The sequence below is a fragment of the Barbus barbus genome (assembly GCF_936440315.1).
Source record: "Barbus barbus genome assembly, chromosome: 43".
Classification (NCBI taxonomy): Eukaryota; Metazoa; Chordata; class Actinopteri; order Cypriniformes; family Cyprinidae; genus Barbus; species Barbus barbus.
Window position 1 is genome coordinate 13751443 of NC_136721.1, and position 18952 is coordinate 13770394.

The window sequence follows — 18952 nt, forward strand, 5'->3', positions numbered from 1 at the left end:
TACATATTTTCTTTTTTTAAATTTTAATGCTAGTTTTGGTAAGTGCGTTCATAATGCTTATTACCTTTTGTAGTATTTCTATTTAGCTTTATTTTTATTTCATTTTTAGTAATTGTAGTACATTTATTTCAGAAACATTTATTTATTTTTTAGTTTTACAGTCTAATATTTGTAATTAATTTATTTCAGCTTTATTTCAAAATAAGTTTTAATAGTTTCAGCTGATAATAACAACACTGCAGGCCATAGGCAGGTTTACTAAGCAAATACATTTATAGAAACCTTAAAAAATAAACATTTGCATCCATACGCTACATTATATAATTGTATAAAGAAATAAACAACTAATAACCAAGATACTCATATCCCACAAACCATCCCCAAATAAACCCCAAGATATCAGCTACGAATCATTCATTTTGGTCCAATGAAATTTTTTCGTCCAACTCATCAGAAATGAACAGCCTCCAGCATCTGAATCACATGATTCATTGCTTTTTAATCTTTTTAGTGGTGTCTGAACACGTCAACAATGAAATGTATAGTCTGATGAAGGCATAGGTCACTCCCAGCGCACAGTAAACAGAGGTGAGCATGAGAGGGAGGAAGGGAAATGTCTTCTGCCAGACTGTCAGCGGGTAAACAAACTCACAGATCAGCTCAAGAGGAATCAGGCCCAAGAGAAACGTCGCTTCCAGTGGGTTCAACAAAGCACCGCCCTTCCTGAAAAAACAAATGATGAATCACATTTGCTCAAACATAAAGCCCAATAATCCAATTTTAATGTACTTACCTGAACAGAGTTTTTAGAGAAGTGAGACTGAAGATTGTAAAAAGCAACATGAGAAATATTTTGATGGGCAACTCTGGAATTAAGAATTGAAATGGTTTAGAATTACAATCAGTGATGATGCAAAACTCTTGTTGTGAGATGTTATGAACAACATGTACCTTGAGTTGTGAAGAGGAGTGGAAATAGGGAATAATGACCGGTTATACTGAGGATTAGAAAAATCCTGGCATCCTCTCTACTCTCCACAGCGAGCAAACTGAAAAGCAAAAGACCATTTTTAGAAGGCGGCTGGCAGGACATGCTTATGTAAGAATGCCATCAGATTAACACCTTAAAGGAAGAATGGCCAACAGAATGGCTTTCTCATGCACATGCCAACCAAACATAAAGGATCCAAGGGCACAAATGACAAGGCAGCGCAAGAATCCTCTCGCTCCATTAGGTCTATGCCATATCCTGAAAAGTGCAGGCTGCAAGAGACAAAGTGACAAAAATGGTATATGCATCAGAGCTTGGCAAATCTAGAAATCAATTTTGTCTTTTGTATTGATCACTATTCATATTATGTCAATGAATGAAATCGATGCCATCTATTTGAATATTCAGAACTCACCAATATTGACAGTAATGTACAAACAAGGGTTGCTAAAGGAGAGACTGAAGGAAGCACAGAGTGCTGAAACTCCTGAACCAGACCACCAGTCATTGAGGCCTTGGAAAGTTTGTTTATATCAAGCAGTTTGAATTTCACACCTAAATACGTGAATTAGCAATGATCAGGATAAAATAAACTGGACAGTGACATCATTACGTGACAACGCTCATTATATGAACATACAATCAAATGATTGATTTTTTTTTTCCTATTTAACTTATAGCAATACAACACAATTGTTTGAGTTATTGAACATACCCAGGATGGAAAAAGCTTTATCTGCTATATTGTAAAGTGCCCAGATGTTTGGTGCCCAGTATGCATGACACAGACCACGCTTGAAAGGGAAGAGTCGTGACAGGACTTGTGGAAGCTGACCCTTGATGAATAAAGACAAATAAAATGTATCAATGAACCTCTGTGATAAAATAAAATGCTAAATGTAAATCAAATTATGCTCACAAAGACTGCATTTATTTGATCAAAAGTACAGAAAAAAATATAATATTGTGAAATATTACTATTATTATTACTATCTATATTTTTTCTTTAAAAATGAAAGTTTTCTATTTTAATATATTTTGTTCACAGAATAATCATAATAAGATTTTTATATATTTTAATGTTATTTCTGTGATGACAAAGCTGAATTTTCAGCAGCCATTACTCCAGTTCAGTCACATGATCCTTCAGAAATCATTCTAATGTTTATATATATATATATATATATATATATATATATATATATATATATATATATATATATATATATATAAAAGTTTACAAGAACAGCATTTAATCAAAATAGAAATCTTATGTAACATTACAAAACTCTTTGCTCCTGCTTTTGATCAATTTAGTGCATCCTTGCTGAATAAAAATTTAAATTTAACCTGACTTTACAGTTGAACAGTATATGACGAGTTTTGTTCATATATTGATAACAAACCAGTGCTATAAAGGGTCCAAAAGACACTGCGAAAGTAAACAAGACAATAGTTCCTAGTGTTACAAGCCGCACAACACTGAAACTTCTCCACTGCAAAGATCCATCTGAAAAACAAGATTTTTATATGTCATTTTACACAAACAGTCTTTGTGAACACACACACACACACACACACATATATATATATGATAAAGATTTTATTACCTGCATTGTTCTGGGTGAAACAAAAACATCTCAGCAGGTAGATACCGTATGCAGGCGCGATGTATAGATATATATGCTTCAAGTTTAAAAGTACTGAAAACAGCAAGGCCCCCTCAAAGTGTCTATTCTGTTAACGCAAAAATTATTTTAAAGATAAAAACTCATATTCCAATTTTTTTTGCAGAAAATCAAAGTCAAATAAGACAAAACATAATGAAATTCTATTTAAAAACATGTATAATACAATATAAAATGTATTTCAAATTTCAGATTATTAGTTATGTGTTAATTATGAAACTCCCTAAATAACAGAAATGACAGCTAATACCTGTAAATGTCTTGCTATTGATAAAAGAAGAACTCCAAACAGGAATCCATTATACTGGAAATGAATATCTGCAGGAATTCAGTCAAGCAAAATTAATTTCAGGTTAGGGAAATGAATGTCTGAGCCACATCTGGGCATGCGTGACTTATTAGCCAGATCTCCAAGGATACGGTCAACAATTAGAAGGCCAAAGTTCCACAGCAACAACACTGTCAGGATAAAAGATGGCTTTGCCAGAAGGTCCTTTCCTTTGTCTTCTCTCAAACATTTGCAGCATCTAGAATAGTATAAATGTTCTTCATCTCTGATTCAACATAAGCAAGCCTTTAACATTGTCTTTCTTCAAAAAATATCTTTCAAACCTAAAAAGACAAAAACTACTTTGGATCAAACTGTGGCATGTAGAAGCTACATACTCTTTAACTGCATGAAAGAAGACCACATCAGCCACAATGACTGACAGTCTTTGGAACAGGATTGTGGCTGGACTTGCATAATTCAGGTTCTGAACAACCAGCATCTCCTCATCAAAAAACTGGGCAATATGAGAAAGTCCATATTCAAACCAAGCAAATAGGGGAGGATAATCCAGTGTCCACTCAGACGTAGCCTGAAAATATTAAAAATAAACCACAAAATTAAAACCTGTGTATGTAATTGTTTAAAAACTGTATGTAATCCATATGACTACCTCATAATACCACTGTGATAATGGCAGACTGTGAGTCAGGGCAAGCCAGTTCCTATGCACTTCAAAGTCCGTAGAATGGCTGAAATAGAATAAATATTAAATTGATTGGCTTTATAATTATTTCCTCTTCGTAAAAGGAAGACAGAATGAATGAGTATCGAGTATTTGGTCGCTGTTCTAACATAGCAATGGGTTTTCCGTTTTAATATGAACACATGAGAGAAAAAGTATATGATGTGAATTCACTTACTAGGCATTTATCAAAAGACATTTGAGAAATGAAACTCCGAGAGCCAGAGCAAAAAAACAGCTCTGATCGTTAATCATGGGCGCAGCCATGACAGTTTCCTAATGAAAATAAAACTTTATTTCTAAAAGCCGAATTACAACCTTTGGGTGGCGCAATGTTGCTGACATGAATATCTCCTGCAGAGGGCGCGTGGCGGCTCAGAAAGTCGAAAGATCCTTAGAGCCAAATGTATAATGCATCAGGACGTTGTTTTGTATGTCGCATGAGATTTGTACACTAAAATGCATAATTTTTTAAATTTGAAAATTAAAAAGTTGGTTGCTAATATACAATAAGAAATAACATCACTTCATATCGTCCTTTACATGACATTCAGTAGCGCTCTGGAATGGATAATAACTAATTCATACATAACGTATTGCAATAATTAACTTTAATAGAAATGTGTTTATTTAAAATTCATAGTGAATAGTTAAAAGTTGTCATATCTGACAAATTTGAGACAACATCCGGGCTACGAGCCTCACTTGTTCCGTGCTAAACTGCCTTTCTTGTTCCTCGTGCTATTTCTACCATCAAAAAGAAAACAAACTCCACCTTCTTCACAATCTATCGAAACGTCATCTAGAGTGTACCAAAACAGGAAACCGCATAGTTATAGTAAACGAACAGACCTGAAGAGTTTTTCAGATTTGACCCTGAAAGGTTTGTCGTTGGCTGCTGTTGAGTAATTTACTAAAAGTACAGAAGCTAAATGCGCATAACAATTACTTCCTACATAAACAATCATATATTTATTTAGTTTAGCCATATAACTTTCTATATAACAATGTCATGCTGGGGAATGTTTATACGGAGACAATACCAGTTCTCCTCGCTGTTAAAACGGCATCAACTCAACATCCAACCAATGTATCATCAGAGAGGTATGTGTTGTTCACCGATACAGTGCAGTTGCACATTTCAAGGGTTTACAGACGTATTTTTCCTTTTAGGTTTCCGTAAAACTACTGCTGTAAAGACATATGATGTGAGAAAAGTGGAGCTGACGCCTCTGGAGCAGAGGAAACTCACGTTTGACTCCCATGCGCTCGTGAAAGAGCTGGAATCCAGCGGTATGTTTGATAGGTTTTTAGGCTAATTTACTAAAACCGAGCGAGAAGTACTTGCCAAAGTACTTTGCATATGATGATGTGGTTTAATTTATTGTCTTATATTTGAGATTTCGAGACACAAATAGAAGCTTAATATAGATATTTTAAATGTACTAAATGTAATCAATTATGTAATGCTTGTTTAGATTTTGCCAAAAATTAAGCATTTTTTTCTGAATATGTAATCTAGGCTTTGAAAAGAGACAGGCAGAAGTGATTTCCACAGCACTGGTGACTCTTACTACAGCCAATATGGACATTGTATACAGAGACATGGTCACTGGAGCCCATCAGGTATACATCCAACAAAACTGCTGCAAGTAGAAATGACTAGGCCTAATAATAAACCCTATTGAATGATATGGTTTCTTCATCTGGTCTAGGAAATAGCTCTACAACAAATCATGGCTCATCTAGATGCTATCAGGAAAGACATGGTTATCCTGGAGAAGAGTGAATTTTCCAATTTACGCTCCGAAAATGCAGTAAGAATAAAGTTAAACCTGTATTTCATTCTTTGTTTTTGGCTCTACAATCAGAACACACCAAATAAAGTAGAAACCCCTTTGTTCACAAAGTATTAATACTGATATAACACAATGAAATGTCTTCTCAATTATTTCACATGCAGAAAATGAAAACAGAGTTGGAGCAAATAAGGAATAGACTACTGGTGAGTAGAAATAGATAGAAGAATTTTGTATGAATTTGGAAAATTATTTTGCACAGTACCATCATTTCTGTTTAACATGCACTTTAATTATCTTTTTATGTTTATGATTGAAGGAAGAAAGCCAAAAAATCAGAGCAGATGCAAAGTTAGACATTAATTTGGAGCGAAGTAGAGTTACAGACATGGTATGTGTACATTACTCGTTAACATTTTGTGCAAGTTTGTTATATACTATATATTTTTTAACATTCAATCAATCAAACATTTTTTTTAATTCCAGTTTACAGAACAAGAGAAGAAACTTATGGAAGTTAGAACAGAGTTCCAAAAAATGGTAAGGTTTACAAATAGTTGTGATCACAGCATGTTTTAACAGCAACACAATCATTTGAATTATGATTACAATAAAGCTTTTCTATTCAGTGTAATTACATAATGCATTTACTATCATAATTCATATAAAAATATAACATTATTACAGTCAAGTTTTTTTTTCAGAATGCAGATACAGAAAGTGAAGCCATAGAAACCTCAAAGAAAATAGACATACAAGTTGCCTCTTTGAAAACCCTCCTGGAATCACTTAAGCTAGAGACGATTAAATATCTTGCAGGTATGTACTCAAGATCCTTTTCAAACAGTTGACAGCTACTGTGTCTCTACATTTGTCTGACTTGGCAGTGACTTGTTTGGAAGTCCTTCAGATAAGACATTGAATTTGATAACAGACTAAAATGAATTAAGTGCTTTGTTAGTGGCTCTTCAGTTTGTTGATGCAAATATGGGCGCTAAGACTGTTAATTGAATCATCTGTTTTTTTATTATTATTATTTTGTTTCACAGCATGCATCTTCACCTGCTTGGCAATTGCTTTGGGATTCTATCGCTTCTGGAAATGAATCTCACAAAACCGGAGAGAATTCATGTCTGGAGTTTTTATCTTTAAATTTCTGCCTTTTTGTTTTAATGATGCAGATGTATATATATTTTATTATATTTTTACATTTCAATATTACATGTTTTTTATGTGAGCAACATAAATGTGTTCTTTAAGTTTCTTTAGATCTGAGGGGCCTAAATGTTTAACTATGAAAGGCCAAAAATCTAAATTGTTTGAGTTTGAGTAAATGTTGCATTATGTTCAAATATATTATATTAAAATAAAAACAATTATCTATATTCTCTACATTTAAATTATCTATATTCTCTACATTCTGTCACTATAACAAATTCCTTGTATGTGTAAACATACTTGGCCAATAAAGCTCATTCTGATTCTGATTCTAATAATTAAAAAAGTAATATAATTTAAACAAAAATATAAATTATAATTGAAAATATTCTTTAATGGCATTTGTCTTTCCTTTTTTTTTGTGTTATGGTGGGCTAAATGAGAGGTCATCATGGGCCAATTTTAGTTTGGGCATCTCTGCTTTAGACCAATATATTTAGCCTTTCGTATGACATATAAATTCCATCAGTTGTTTATTTTTTTATATTTTTGTTTTTACATCAACATTTTCAGTTTTTAAAAGATATCTCCCAACATTATTCCCTTTCATGCAAGTGCAACAAAATAAAAAATTAAATGAAAATGTTTATGAAGTGTCAAAAGATTTTGTGAGCATGTTTGTATGCATGATGACAAATATTATATGTACAGTCAGGTCCATAAATATTGGGCCATCGACACAATTCTAACATTTTTGGCTCTGTACACCACCACAATGGATTTCAAATGAAACGGACAAGATGTGCTTTAACTGCAGACTGTCAGCTTTAATTTGAGGGTATTTACATCCAAATCAGGTGAACGGTGTAGGAATTACAACAGTTTGCATATGTGCCTCCCACTTGTTAAGGGACCAAAAGTAATGGGACAATTGGCTTCTCACCTGTTCCATGGCCAGGTGTGTGTTATTCCCTCATTATCTCAATTACAATGAGCAGATAAAAGGTCCAGAGTTCATTTCAAGTGTGCTATTTGCATTTGGAATCGGTTGCTGTCAACTGTCAAGATGAGATCCAAAGAGCTGTCCCTATCAGTGAAGCAAGCCATCATTAGGCTAAAAAACAAAACAAACCCATCAGAGAGATAGCAAAAACATTAGGCGTGGTCAAAACAACTGTTTGGAACATTCTTAAAAAGAAGAACGCACCGGTGAGCTCAGCAACACCAAAAGACCCGGAAGACCACGGAAAACAACTGTGGTGGATGACCGAATAATTCTTTCCCTGTTGAAGAAAACACCCTTCACAACAGTTGGCCAGATCAAGAACACTCTCCAGGAGGTAGGTGTATGTGTGTCAAAGTCAACAATCAAGAGAAGACTTCACCAGAGTGAATACAGAGGGTTCACCACAAGATGTAAACCATTGGTGAGCCTCAAAAACAGGAAGGCCAGATTAGAGTTTGCCAAACGACATCTAAAAAAGCCTTCACAGTTCTGGAACAACATCCTATGGACAGATGAGACCAAGATCAACTTGTACCAGAGTGATGGGAAGAGAAGAGTATGGAGAAGGAAAGGAACCGCTCATGATCCTAAGCATACCACCTCATCAGTGAAGCATGGTGGTGGTAGTGTCATGGTGTGGGCATGTATGGCTGCCAGTGGAACTGGTTCTCTTGTATTTATTGATGATGTGACTGCTGACAAAAGCAGCAGGATAAATTCTGAAGTGTTTCGGGCAATATTATCTGCTCATATTCAGCCAAATGCTTCAGAACTCACTGGACAGCGCTTCACAGTGCAGATGGACAGTGACCCAAAGCATACTGCAAAAGCAACCGAAGAGTTTTTGAAGGGAAAGAAGTGGACTGTTATGCAATGGCCAAGTCAATCACCTGACCTGAATCCGATTGAGCATGCATTTCACTTGCTGAAGACAAAACTAAAGGGAAAATGCCCCAAGAACAAGCAGGAACTGAAGACTGTTGCAGTAGAGGCCTGGCAGAGCATCACCAGGGATAAAACCCAGCGTCTGGTGATGTCTATGCGTTCCAGACTTCAGGCTGTAATTGACTGCAAAGGATTTGCAACCAAGTATTAAAAAGTGAAAGTTTGATTTATGATTATTATTCTGTCCCATTACTTAACAAGTGGGAGGCACATATGCAAACTGTTGTAATTCCTACACCGTTCACCTGATTTGGATGTAAATACCCTCAAATTAAAGCTGACAGTCTGCAGTTAAAGCACATCTTGTCCGTTTCATTTGAAATCCATTGTGGTGGTGTACAGAGCCAAAAATGTTAGAATTGTGTCGATGTCCCAATATTTATGGACCTGACTGTATGTGTATATATATATATATATGAATTCAGACAATGGCACTTTTTTCTGTCCTATTTTGTATAGGGGTTATTCAACCTTATCCAAAAGTTTTTTCTGATATATTGCAGTCATTCCACTTAATATATTGAACCACAGAGCTATGCATGTGATGAAAAAATACTTGGGATACAAGGTAGCACAAACGTAAATCTTTGAATTATTGCTGTAATCATCAGGTTTTAGCCATGACGCACCTAATACATATGAATCAACAATGTCCATCTTGAGGATCCATGACCACCAGAGTAATATCACACTGGTTCTGGATTTCAGAGCTCATATCACTGTAGGATATCGTTGAAGAGAAGTCATATGAAAGTATGAACAGTTGTTTACCATGTTGGTTGACCAAGGTTTTATTTTCTTCTTCTAAAAAAGGACATTTTGGTTTAACGGATTTAGACTATGGAAACTATGCTTAATTCTAAGACAATTTTATGTATTACATGTTTTACAAATATTAAAATAGATGAACTAAAAATGTGGTTGTAACTAATTCTACACGGTACACGTGAGACATTTAAACAGACATGGGTTATAATAATCATAACCAAATAAATGAACAGAGAAGGTTCCATTAGCACTGAAACTTTATTTAGGATTATGCATAAAACTGACAACTTTAAATCGGTCAAAAAGCGCACAATAATCACTTTACACACAAGACACTATTTCTTCCTCAAATTTTTTTATTGAATATTCTGAATAAATCAAAATTGCTCTTTGAATCTCTGCAAAGAGAGAGAGAGAGAAAAAAAACCACCCTGATTTTTTTTTTTTTTTCATTTTCAACTAAACATTACTCTGAATCAAATACAGTAGTAAACTGAAATAACTATTTACATATTGAGGTCAGGGAAATTCTCATAGTAAATTATGTTCCATCAACTATTAATAATTTACAATCAGCCCCAATCCTGGATTTAGGGAACTATCAATAACTGAAAAGGGCTTTCGCTTGTTTTTGGAGGCAAAACAAAGTCATTCATAAATTAGCATTCAACCACCATTCACCATTCTCCAAAAGTCAGAACAAATGTCTCATTGAGAGCCAAAACCAAAAAAACTAAAACAAATTCAATTTTTTTTTTTATCAATACTACACAAAGAATACCAAAAATATCTTTATTTATAAATTAAATTATACATATACATTTACCCCAAACGTACAACTTTCACAGTACATTTCATTGGGCATTCGCATGGCAAAAAATACCTGAAATGTGCAGGCAAATACAAAAATGTATTTAAAGTGACTAGCTGAGGTCCCGGCCCCAGAGCTCTGCAATATAAAAATATCCTTCTTTACAAAAACACAAAAGACCAGCTTAAGTAACCACAAAAAGAGGTGGCTAAGGAGCAGCATAGTTAGAAAATAATTGCACTGGTTTGTGATTCTCCTTCTAACTTAACCTGAACCTCCTCTTTTACCGTTGGTGCATCCGTATCGTCCTCAGAGGGCTCTTCTTTAATACTGGAGCATGACACCTCATCACCCTGCTCTTGTTTTATGAAAGCTGTTAAAGGGTTTTCTGTAAGCATTTTATTGGGTGAGGGGGTGCAGTCCACAAAGGAGGATGTCTACGGAAAAAAGGGGAAGCATTTTATTTGACTAAAGGAAAATTAAGATGGAAAGTGTTTTCTTCACATAAAAGTCTTTATACAAAAGCAGAATAAATACAGCATGTTTCAGCCATGTGACTTCAATATGTAGATGTGATGCATGATAACAAGATGCTTTTATCCAAATCAACACTTACATTTTTGTAGTCTTCGTAACATGAGGGATGATATGTCTAAAAGAGAAGGGAAAACAATTGAAGCGTTTTATTAAACACCAAAGCCACAACATTTGATCTGCTCTTTTAATTATTAATTAAAAGGATTTCTTACCTTTTCATCGACTCTGATGGCATTCTTCAGGTGCCATTCTTCCTCTTCCTCCTCCCAGTACATCTCAAACTGCTCCTGGCAAATCTCACACAGCTGAGGAGAGAGAAATAAAGAAAATCTTTAATTTTGCACAATTTTTCTAATACTATGAATTACCACACAGTCTGTGTACATCGTCTAACCTCGTGAACAACATCTGCTGCAGCCTTTACGCTCTGGAACTCTCGCTCTTTGGCTGCTTCCTGAGTTTTCTGTACAACCTCTTCATGAACTTTTTCAAAGAAGTGACTCTTTGCCCTCTCCTCAAGATCAGCAATTTCCTCAAATTCAATCCAATCCTAAAAAAAACCCAGCACTTAATGAAGTTAGGTTTTTAATAATCCTTTCTTCCCCCCCCATTTTCAAGAGGTCATTTACGTTCACAGTGACAATTTTCTGACAATATACAACATTAAATAAAAAAATAAATGGATTGTTTCCAGCTTACCGTCAGACTGTAGTACCACCGACGGTGTGTAACTTTCTTACTGATGTCCTTCTCTGAACGATTCTGCCTGTAGTGCCAGTCCAAATGATCCGCATACACATCCGTCTGAGATGCAGTAAAACGCATGCCGCAGGAATAGCACTGGATTCCTGTATACAGTTTGGTGATAATGCTGTCGTGTCTCCTAAATTACACAAATCATCTGGTGTCATTAAGTCATTTTCACTGTCACACAATAATAAAAGTATTTCTGTCAGATTCACTTGTGTCTAACTTTCCAGAGAGTATGTAGATACTGTATGTACATACAATTTCATGTCCTCCAAAACAAAGCCAGTCAGATCTGGGACACTTTCATCTTCCTCTTGTTCCTCCTCCTCTTCCTCTTCAGGCACAGATAAAGTCTGACTTGCTGAAGTAGAGTCTGAAACAGATTAAAAAATCTTTAATTAGGTTCATTTGAAATAAGTCTGCAATTGATGCAATTTATACAACAAAATATGATACACTGTGCATACCAGTCATTGAGTCTGTTTGTGCAGGTTTTATTATTCCAGTGGATAGAAGTTTTGATAACAGATCATTCACATCTATTTGCCTCAATGGCTCGGGCTCAGGCTGCTGAAACTGGGAACCTGAATCAATAATTAACTTATTATAACACAGGTCTAAAGTAGATGTCACAATCCAAACAAACAAATGTATTCTGGTATGTTAACAGTAGTGTACAATTCTGTTCCAGAATATGCAAACAAATAAAATAAAGACATTCTTACCAGGCTGGAAAGATATTTGGTTTGGTGGCATGAAGGGCTGAGCTCCAATCATCTAAAAATTCACAAGACAAAAACTAAACTTTAATTTTCCAAGTTTAACAAAAATAAGACTCTTTAACTTTGAAAAGTGAGGGACTCCTTGAGTAAGGAATACTTACAGGCTGAGGAACATTTCCAACACCTGGACCAAGGAATGGAGCAGGTCTAAATGTACCCTGGAAATCCGATGACGAAGGGCCTGTCACATTGAAGTTAGATGCTTGAGAAACGTTTTGTTGCAAGGGAAACTGTTGAGCTGGGCCACCAAACGTGTTCATGGGTGTCATGGTAAAATTAGGTGGTGGTACAGCAGGGTTTATCACGGGAGCCTGACTTTGAGTTTGATTGTACATTGTTGGCTCCTGTGGTCTCAGCTGGTTTGGAATGTTTGGACCACAGTATCTTGAAGGAACTTGTGTGTCAAATCTTGGCATGGCAGGCGGTGCATCAAATCTTAAGGGTTCAGGCTGTACTGGGTTCTCAAAATGCATCCCACCTGATGGACTATCAAATCTAACTGCACCCTGCTGTTCATCATAAGTCATAATTCTAGCAGGGAACTGTGGTTCCTCGTATCCTTGTGGACCATGCTGCATGTGAGAATTATCGAACCTCTGTGGATTAACAAATCTGTTTTGGTGCATTGGTTGGTCATAATGAATTGGGGTTTGAGGGTCAAATCTCACTATGTTGTGAGGCTCTGTGTACCTCATTGGCGTGTGTGACACTGGTGGGTTGTTAAATCTCACAGGTCTTTCATGGGCTTTGGGAAATCTTTCAAACCGGTGAGGGGCATCAAAGCGATGTCCAGGATACCTTACGGGTGCACCAGGCCCATCAAATCCCCCTGTACTGCCTTCATACCGAGGAGGAGCAGCATAAGGTCTTGGAGGACCATCTAATCTTGGCTCTCTCGTGTGGCTAGGTGGCCCATCAAAGGGAGCTTGAGAACTCTTATATCTATCAAATCGTTGAGAAATATTTGGTCCATCATGCCGTGTCGGGTTCACCTGTGCCATAGACCCTTCTGAGGAGTGTGTTGGTGTATTCCCAGGAGATTCATCATGGTTTCGTCCGCTTCTTCCCTGCTCCAAGAAATGTTCTTTCATTGGAAGACTCTCTACACTTATAGGACCATCATCTGGACCTGTACCAGAGTGCACACTGTTGGGACTTTCAAAACGTGGGCTGATGTCTCCTGGTTGTTGATCCATTTCAACTGGAGATGACGACCGATCAAATGCCGGTCCTGTAGATTTTCCACAGGTCCCGTCTAAGTTGACTGGACTTGGTGAATTTCTGAATGTGGAACCTGTACATGATAGAGGCCTGTTGGTTCTTCTAGGATCTTCGCGGTCAGGCTTTATGGCATCACCAGACATTTTATGCACTCCTGAGCTTTCACTGTATTGTTCGGTCATTTCATGTTGAGGCTGATAGAACATTTCATCCAAAGGTGACTGGCCCTCTTTTTGCACTGTTGAGATGGACAATAATTCAAGTTTAGATCATCTATAATACACCAACATCATCAACAACCTAGGGCGTTTAAATATTACATGCCATGGTGAAATTGAAAAAAAAAAAAATCTTAAAACTTTAGGTAATATGTAAAATGTGCTAAAACTCACATACAGTATTTACAAACAGGACAAATCTCACCTGGACGCTGAAGCTGTGTTCTTCTCAACTTAGATTTATGCTCAAGATAAGAAAGCTCTGCATCAGACATTGCTCCTTGTTGTTTCTTTTTTGACTGATATACTCCCTCATCACACGATTCATCCCAAGAGTCAGACCGCTGTCTTTCCTCTTGATACTGAAAAACTTGGTTTATTTGATGGGCTACATTGAGGAATTCGTCACTGGATATTTCGCCATCAGCATGTCTTTTGCTAGCCTGAAATTAAAAATGTCCCATTTAGAAATATTGTAAATTAATTATGTATTAGGAAAAAATTGATTATAAAACTACAAAAAGATATCGACACACCTTTCTTAAAAGGTCCCGTTTACTTGCAATATTAAGTGCTTCTGGTATTTGTATGTTGCTATCAACACTCAAGCGATGCTGTTTAGGTGTACGAGGTGTGGACGGTCTTTGATTAGTGTTCCAAGTCTTGTGTCTCTGGTTGCCTAGTCGTCCGTGTGAGAGATCGGAATCTGACTGTTTGGGACTGTAAAGGCAGTTTATTAATCTGAGTGAGGTTACATGTTCAATAATAGAAAGACAAATTATGTTTAAGTACTGATATTTAAAAGATGAAGCCACTTACTGTTTATTCTCTTCCCATCCACTCCTCCATCTCTTGCTATCTTTTGTGTCTTTATGCTCTGCAGGAGAAATTCTCAGCTGTGGTCCATCTTTCTGATCAGCAGCTCTATCATCAAGTGGCCTTTTTGATCGTCTTGGTTCTGGGGCACTTTTCTTGGCACTTCGTTCATCTCTAAGACTCGACTGTGGAAAAGCATCATCATTATGTAAATGCTTAATTATCCTAGCCTTTCCAGACTTGGGGGGTGGAGTGATACTCCTGGTTTTTCTCTTTGGTGGTGATCGCCTCTCTTTTCTTTTGGGAGAATGCAACGGTGGGGAACGTGATCTTGACCTAGACCTTTTTCTAACATTTGCTTTGTTCACTTTAATTTCTTGTTTCAGAAATGTCTCAAGTCTTTCATGCTTGTTTAGAGAGCCATTTATAAGCTTGCCCCTGTTGCTGCTGGACTTCTGATTATCCAAGTTTTTAACACCTTCATCTTTATCTTTCTTCGCTGAACTTCTTTTCTTCTCTCGGATATCTTCATCTTTTGAATCTGTCCTGTCATGCATCTGCTTATGTAGCCTTGGGTCCTTTTTATTCACTTCAGCAGTTTTTGAATGCTCAGACTCTATTCCTCTGGGTCTGACAAGGATACCTTTCCCAGATGGTGACACAGACTTAGCTTTAGGCTTGTCCTCAACCGCAGAGCTATCCTTTTTTGGGATCCTCAACTTCTCCAACTTACTCTGTCTTTCAGCTGAGACTTGTCCTCTTTTTTCTGATGTAGTCGGAAAGCTTGGTGTGACCTGACTCTCCTTCTTATGCATTACTTGTTCCTTTGTATTTACAGTTGCACTAAGTCTGTTTAATCTAGGATCTCTGGTTGCCATTTTTTCCGATGGTGCTGGAAGCCAAGGTTTGGTCTGTGGTGCAGGAACTGTATGAGTGACTTGTGGCGAGATATTCAAACGTGCAGGAGCACCGACATGGTGGTTTGAAGAAATAGCTGGACTGGCAGCCTTGAGAATTAAAAAAAAAACAGAGCAATTCTGTGTTTTAGGCATATATCAAGCAGTATGAAGAATGTTGGTCAAACTGCATTAGACCAACTACAGCTCCTATGCACTGCTGTTACATATCACTTGTGCTTGGCACATCACAGAAAACTAGTTATATATTTCTAAAAACTGCAAATATTAACATGCAGCGCTTTCTAGTTCATCTTGTTATAAAGCACATAACTATTAAACTCACCAACTGAGCTTTCGTTTGTTCAAGTTCAAGCTCTATCTTCTTTTGCTGAAGTTCTAACAACTGCTTTTGCTTTGCAAGCAACTGTTGCCTTATCAATTGTTCTTGTGTCAAACTCGGAGCTGGAGGTTGTGGTGCAGGAGGCTTCGGAGGTGTTTCTTCAGTCTACGCAAACAGAAAAGCACAAATTTCAGATAAACCATAGCTGTAAATTTCTTCCCACCTCTAGGAAAAAAAATTATATATATAGTTAGAACTCCTCAAATGCTTACCGGTTTTAAAAATTTTGGGTTGACATGTATGCTGGCATTCACATTTGGTGGCAATGGTTTTATAGGCCAGGCAGGATCTATTGAGTTCACACGAACATCTAGTGCATATAGTTTCTTCAAGGGGAAAATTTCATCCCACGTAGAACGCAATTTGAAGAGACTTTTTCTAGTGGCCTCATCCACCTAAAGCAAAGTAAAAGAAAGGGGGAGGGGGAAGAATATCTGACTCATCCGTTTATTCTCAAAAAACACTGACAAAGCTACATAGATGACCAAAAATTGAATGAAAACAAAGTTATTACTATTAAGGTATGAAATAAACTATCAAGGTAAAGGAATGAATTAGCACAATGCAGTATTTTAAATGAGAACAAAGAGCACATGACGTTCAATCAGAAGTAACACCATGGACACAATTTCAGAGAATTATGTACCTTCTCAAATACACAAATAAAGGAATTGACTAGGTTCTTAGCAAACACTTCAAGGTATTCCCCTCCAACATTCTTCACTATGGAATCCACTAAGTACAAAACTGGGAGCTTCTCACCAGCAGGTGCCTAAAGTGATAGAAAACTGACAAGTTTAGAGAACAACATGGGAGAAATGCACAACTACATAAAATTAGAGTTTGATTGTTGAGGTTATTAAATGGTTGAAGTTGGATTAAAAGTACTGGCACAGAAAATAAAAATCAAGCACTTAAGGGGACGTCCGTTGTTTGTGGTTAAAAAAAAGAAAATGGCAAAAGTTCCTCAAAAACCAGGGAAAAGTTTCTCAGATGCAGGAACAAAAAATATCCAGGTCCCAGGTATATATTAAAAAAAAAAAAAAAAGAGGGTTGGGGGGGCGTCGGGGGGGTATTTTAAAAATTCTTCAATGTTCACTCTTCACTCAAGGTTCAGTCCATCAAGAAAATCGTTTTGTTAGGTTGTCAGTACAATTCAATGTCAGTTATCGGCACCTTTTTTTCTCTCTTTTAGCAAGAAGCCCAAGTCCTTTAAATTGGAAAAAATAAAGGATTAAAGCTTTTTCACTTGTATTTTTTTTGTACTTGACCAGGAATTCAACTCAGGGATCCATTTAAACTCAGGTTTAGATTTGATCTTCATTTTGAGGAAAACATTTTAAAAAAATAAAACACTACTTGGTCTTTACATTTTACACAAGTCCATAAAAAAATTGACAAGTTGTAACCAATATGCCCCAGTGCAGAGACAAGCACAGTTTTTGTAAAATCCTGTAAAAAGTTTTTAGAAGTAATTTTTATACATTCAGCTTTGTAGTGTTATTACAACAGACACTGCACCAATGCAAATGTCTTTGTATTAAAGAACACTTAGATTAGAATGAAATCAATATAGCAAACATTACCACAAAAAATACACTGGGAAATAAAGACAAAAGGACATTTCACATAGTTTATTGTCACAGTTGTATACCATTTATTAACATTGCAGTAAAGAATGGAAAATTATTCAGCAATCTAACACCCCAAGCCCTTTATTGGTTCAAGTACACAGAAATTTGAAAGGCGCACATTTGTATTAAAAACTTTAAATTCAGGCGTGCTCGTTTTCACGGAGCAGCCCAACACGACTATCCGAACTAATGCAAGATTTCAAATAAGTTGCAAACATAAACAAGGATATGAAAAATGTCCACTAATTTCCCAATAATACCCATCCATCTCTATACATAGGCGGCAAACCACGTGTACCAGCTGGTGACATGACATAACTACAGCCATGAGTATGCAAAAACTTAGCCCTGATTAATTGTTGGTATTAACACGGTTTGTCTTGGCACCTTATGTTTCTAATCAATCCATATTTACAAAGTTGCTATGCAAAGTACACAATTAACGTTACACTACACAACGACTATGACTCGGCGGCTGATTACATAACACGGAAATGTCGTATCTTTCCAATCTAGAGTTCTTATAAATTATTATTCACAAAACCACATGCCATTACATTGTGTATATATTAACACTGAACAATAAAACTTATCTACTGTACCATTGGTTTAAAATTGATAAATCGAATTGGTATTAACATAATAGCGACACTGTATATTAAGTTACAAGGCTCTTGTCATTATCCGATAATCTTATTGATAAGGTAAAACATGGATTATTAACTTTAAGCCAAGTCAACAGTAAATCCGACTTTGTGAGCAGCTGTGACCCAACAAGCAGGTAACATTAAACACGCTGCTGCAACTGGCCTAATTTGGGAATGTGGAGTGGTGTGACTTTTGCGAGCTACAAAAACAGTAATCTAATTGTTATTAAAAATACTGGCATTTGATAGTAAACTCAATACTAGTTAACGACAATATAGCATCAAAACATGTTTTACTTGGATACAAAATGGTTAGCGAACTCGTGCTGCCGCCATGTTACAGGCCTCATGTCATGATTTAACTAACGTTAACTAGCCACACTCGAGCTAAAAGACGACGACTGAAACGAAACAAAAATAAATCTATTTTCATAAAAACCTTGGCAATTTGTGCTTCAATTATTGCGACGATATCCTTGGTGAACTGGATGTTTTCTTCGGCTAGAATGGTGAGCATGTTGATGTGCGGTTTGCTGTTGAAAGTCAGATCCTCCAGCGAGGACTGATACTCGCGGCAGGCGTCCTCCCTCGCGCCTTCGTCCGACATCTTTGAGCCGTTGAGTCGAAGGCTGTCGCCACACAATTTAAACTATTATACAAACATTACTTGCAACACAGTCCTCTTAAACATCTGTATTTCCTCTTGGTTTCCTCTGTACGTCGAATGTCGTGCCGTGACGTCTTGCGTCTGAATAACGATATTTTCAGTTGCGATAAAGCGTTGCAAAATGTCCGTCGTACTTCAGCGGAGATTGCGCGTCATCTGAAATGTTTTATAGTTGGACGCGCGTCACTGCTTCCCGATTGGC

The 18952-nt window shown here is 36.6% G+C and overlaps 3 protein-coding genes across 4 annotated transcripts; 1 reads left to right on the forward strand and 2 right to left on the reverse strand.

Annotated features, from left to right (window-relative positions):
* Positions 1 to 129: 129 nt before the first annotated feature.
* alg8 (ALG8 alpha-1,3-glucosyltransferase) lies at positions 130 to 4409 on the reverse strand. The gene is made up of 13 exons (XM_079405214.1): positions 3871 to 4409; positions 3621 to 3699; positions 3346 to 3539; positions 3100 to 3206; positions 2930 to 2997; positions 2602 to 2728; positions 2398 to 2501; positions 1707 to 1827; positions 1407 to 1546; positions 1124 to 1263; positions 952 to 1049; positions 794 to 866; positions 130 to 723 (listed from the first exon to the last, which is right to left on the reverse strand). Exons 1-13 carry the CDS (start codon positions 3957 to 3959, stop codon positions 489 to 491), a joined length of 1575 nt encoding a protein of 524 aa, XP_079261340.1. The 5' UTR covers positions 3960 to 4409; the 3' UTR covers positions 130 to 488.
* On the forward strand, positions 4396 to 7296 carry ccdc90b (coiled-coil domain containing 90B). Of its 2 annotated transcripts, XM_079405216.1 has the most exons (9): positions 4396 to 4796; positions 4866 to 4985; positions 5215 to 5318; positions 5408 to 5509; positions 5656 to 5697; positions 5811 to 5882; positions 5978 to 6031; positions 6196 to 6310; positions 6541 to 7296. In XM_079405216.1, the coding sequence occupies exons 1-9, from the start codon at positions 4700 to 4702 to the stop codon at positions 6594 to 6596; spliced, it is 762 nt and encodes a 253-aa protein (XP_079261342.1). In that variant the 5' UTR covers positions 4396 to 4699; the 3' UTR covers positions 6597 to 7296. The 2 variants fall into 2 exon arrangements, with proteins under 2 accessions (XP_079261342.1, XP_079261341.1); XM_079405215.1 differs by having other exon boundaries at positions 4421 to 4985; positions 6541 to 6977.
* Positions 7297 to 9609: 2313 nt separating this feature from the next.
* Positions 9610 to 18893, reverse strand: pcf11 (PCF11 cleavage and polyadenylation factor subunit). Its single transcript, XM_079405866.1, has 16 exons — positions 18523 to 18893; positions 16449 to 16574; positions 16015 to 16197; positions 15746 to 15907; positions 14507 to 15510; positions 14224 to 14407; positions 13893 to 14130; positions 12350 to 13707; positions 12192 to 12243; positions 11934 to 12050; positions 11725 to 11839; positions 11416 to 11599; positions 11111 to 11266; positions 10929 to 11021; positions 10796 to 10831; positions 9610 to 10616 (listed from the first exon to the last, which is right to left on the reverse strand). The coding sequence occupies exons 1-16, from the start codon at positions 18688 to 18690 to the stop codon at positions 10404 to 10406; spliced, it is 4389 nt and encodes a 1462-aa protein (XP_079261992.1). The 5' UTR covers positions 18691 to 18893; the 3' UTR covers positions 9610 to 10403.
* Positions 18894 to 18952: the final 59 nt, after the last annotated feature.

Bases quoted from the DNA above. Each gene is read 5' to 3' on its own strand.
- ccdc90b (XM_079405215.1), top strand. From the start codon at position 4,700: ATGTCATGCTGGGGAATGTTTATACGGAGACAATACCAGTTCTCCTCG. The intron at 4,986-5,214 runs GTATGTTTGATA...TATGTAATCTAG, and splicing joins GAAAGAGCTGGAATCCAGCG to GCTTTGAAAAGAGACAGGCA. The intron at 5,698-5,810 runs GTGAGTAGAAAT...TTATGATTGAAG, and splicing joins AAATAAGGAATAGACTACTG to GAAGAAAGCCAAAAAATCAG.
- alg8 (XM_079405214.1), bottom strand. From the start codon at position 3,959: ATGGCTGCGCCCATGATTAACGATCAGAGCTGTTTTTTTGCTCTGGCT. The intron at 1,050-1,123 runs GTGTTAATCTGA...TTTGCTTTTCAG, and splicing joins TTGGCCATTCTTCCTTTAAG to TTTGCTCGCTGTGGAGAGTA. The intron at 724-793 runs GTAAGTACATTA...TTGTTTTTTCAG, and splicing joins TCTCTAAAAACTCTGTTCAG to GAAGGGCGGTGCTTTGTTGA.
- pcf11 (XM_079405866.1), bottom strand. From the start codon at position 18,690: ATGTCGGACGAAGGCGCGAGGGAGGACGCCTGCCGCGAGTATCAGTCC. The intron at 16,575-18,522 runs GTTTTTATGAAA...CTATCACTTTAG, and splicing joins TTGAAGCACAAATTGCCAAG to GCACCTGCTGGTGAGAAGCT. The intron at 16,198-16,448 runs GTACATAATTCT...ACTTTGCTTTAG, and splicing joins TTATTTGTGTATTTGAGAAG to GTGGATGAGGCCACTAGAAA.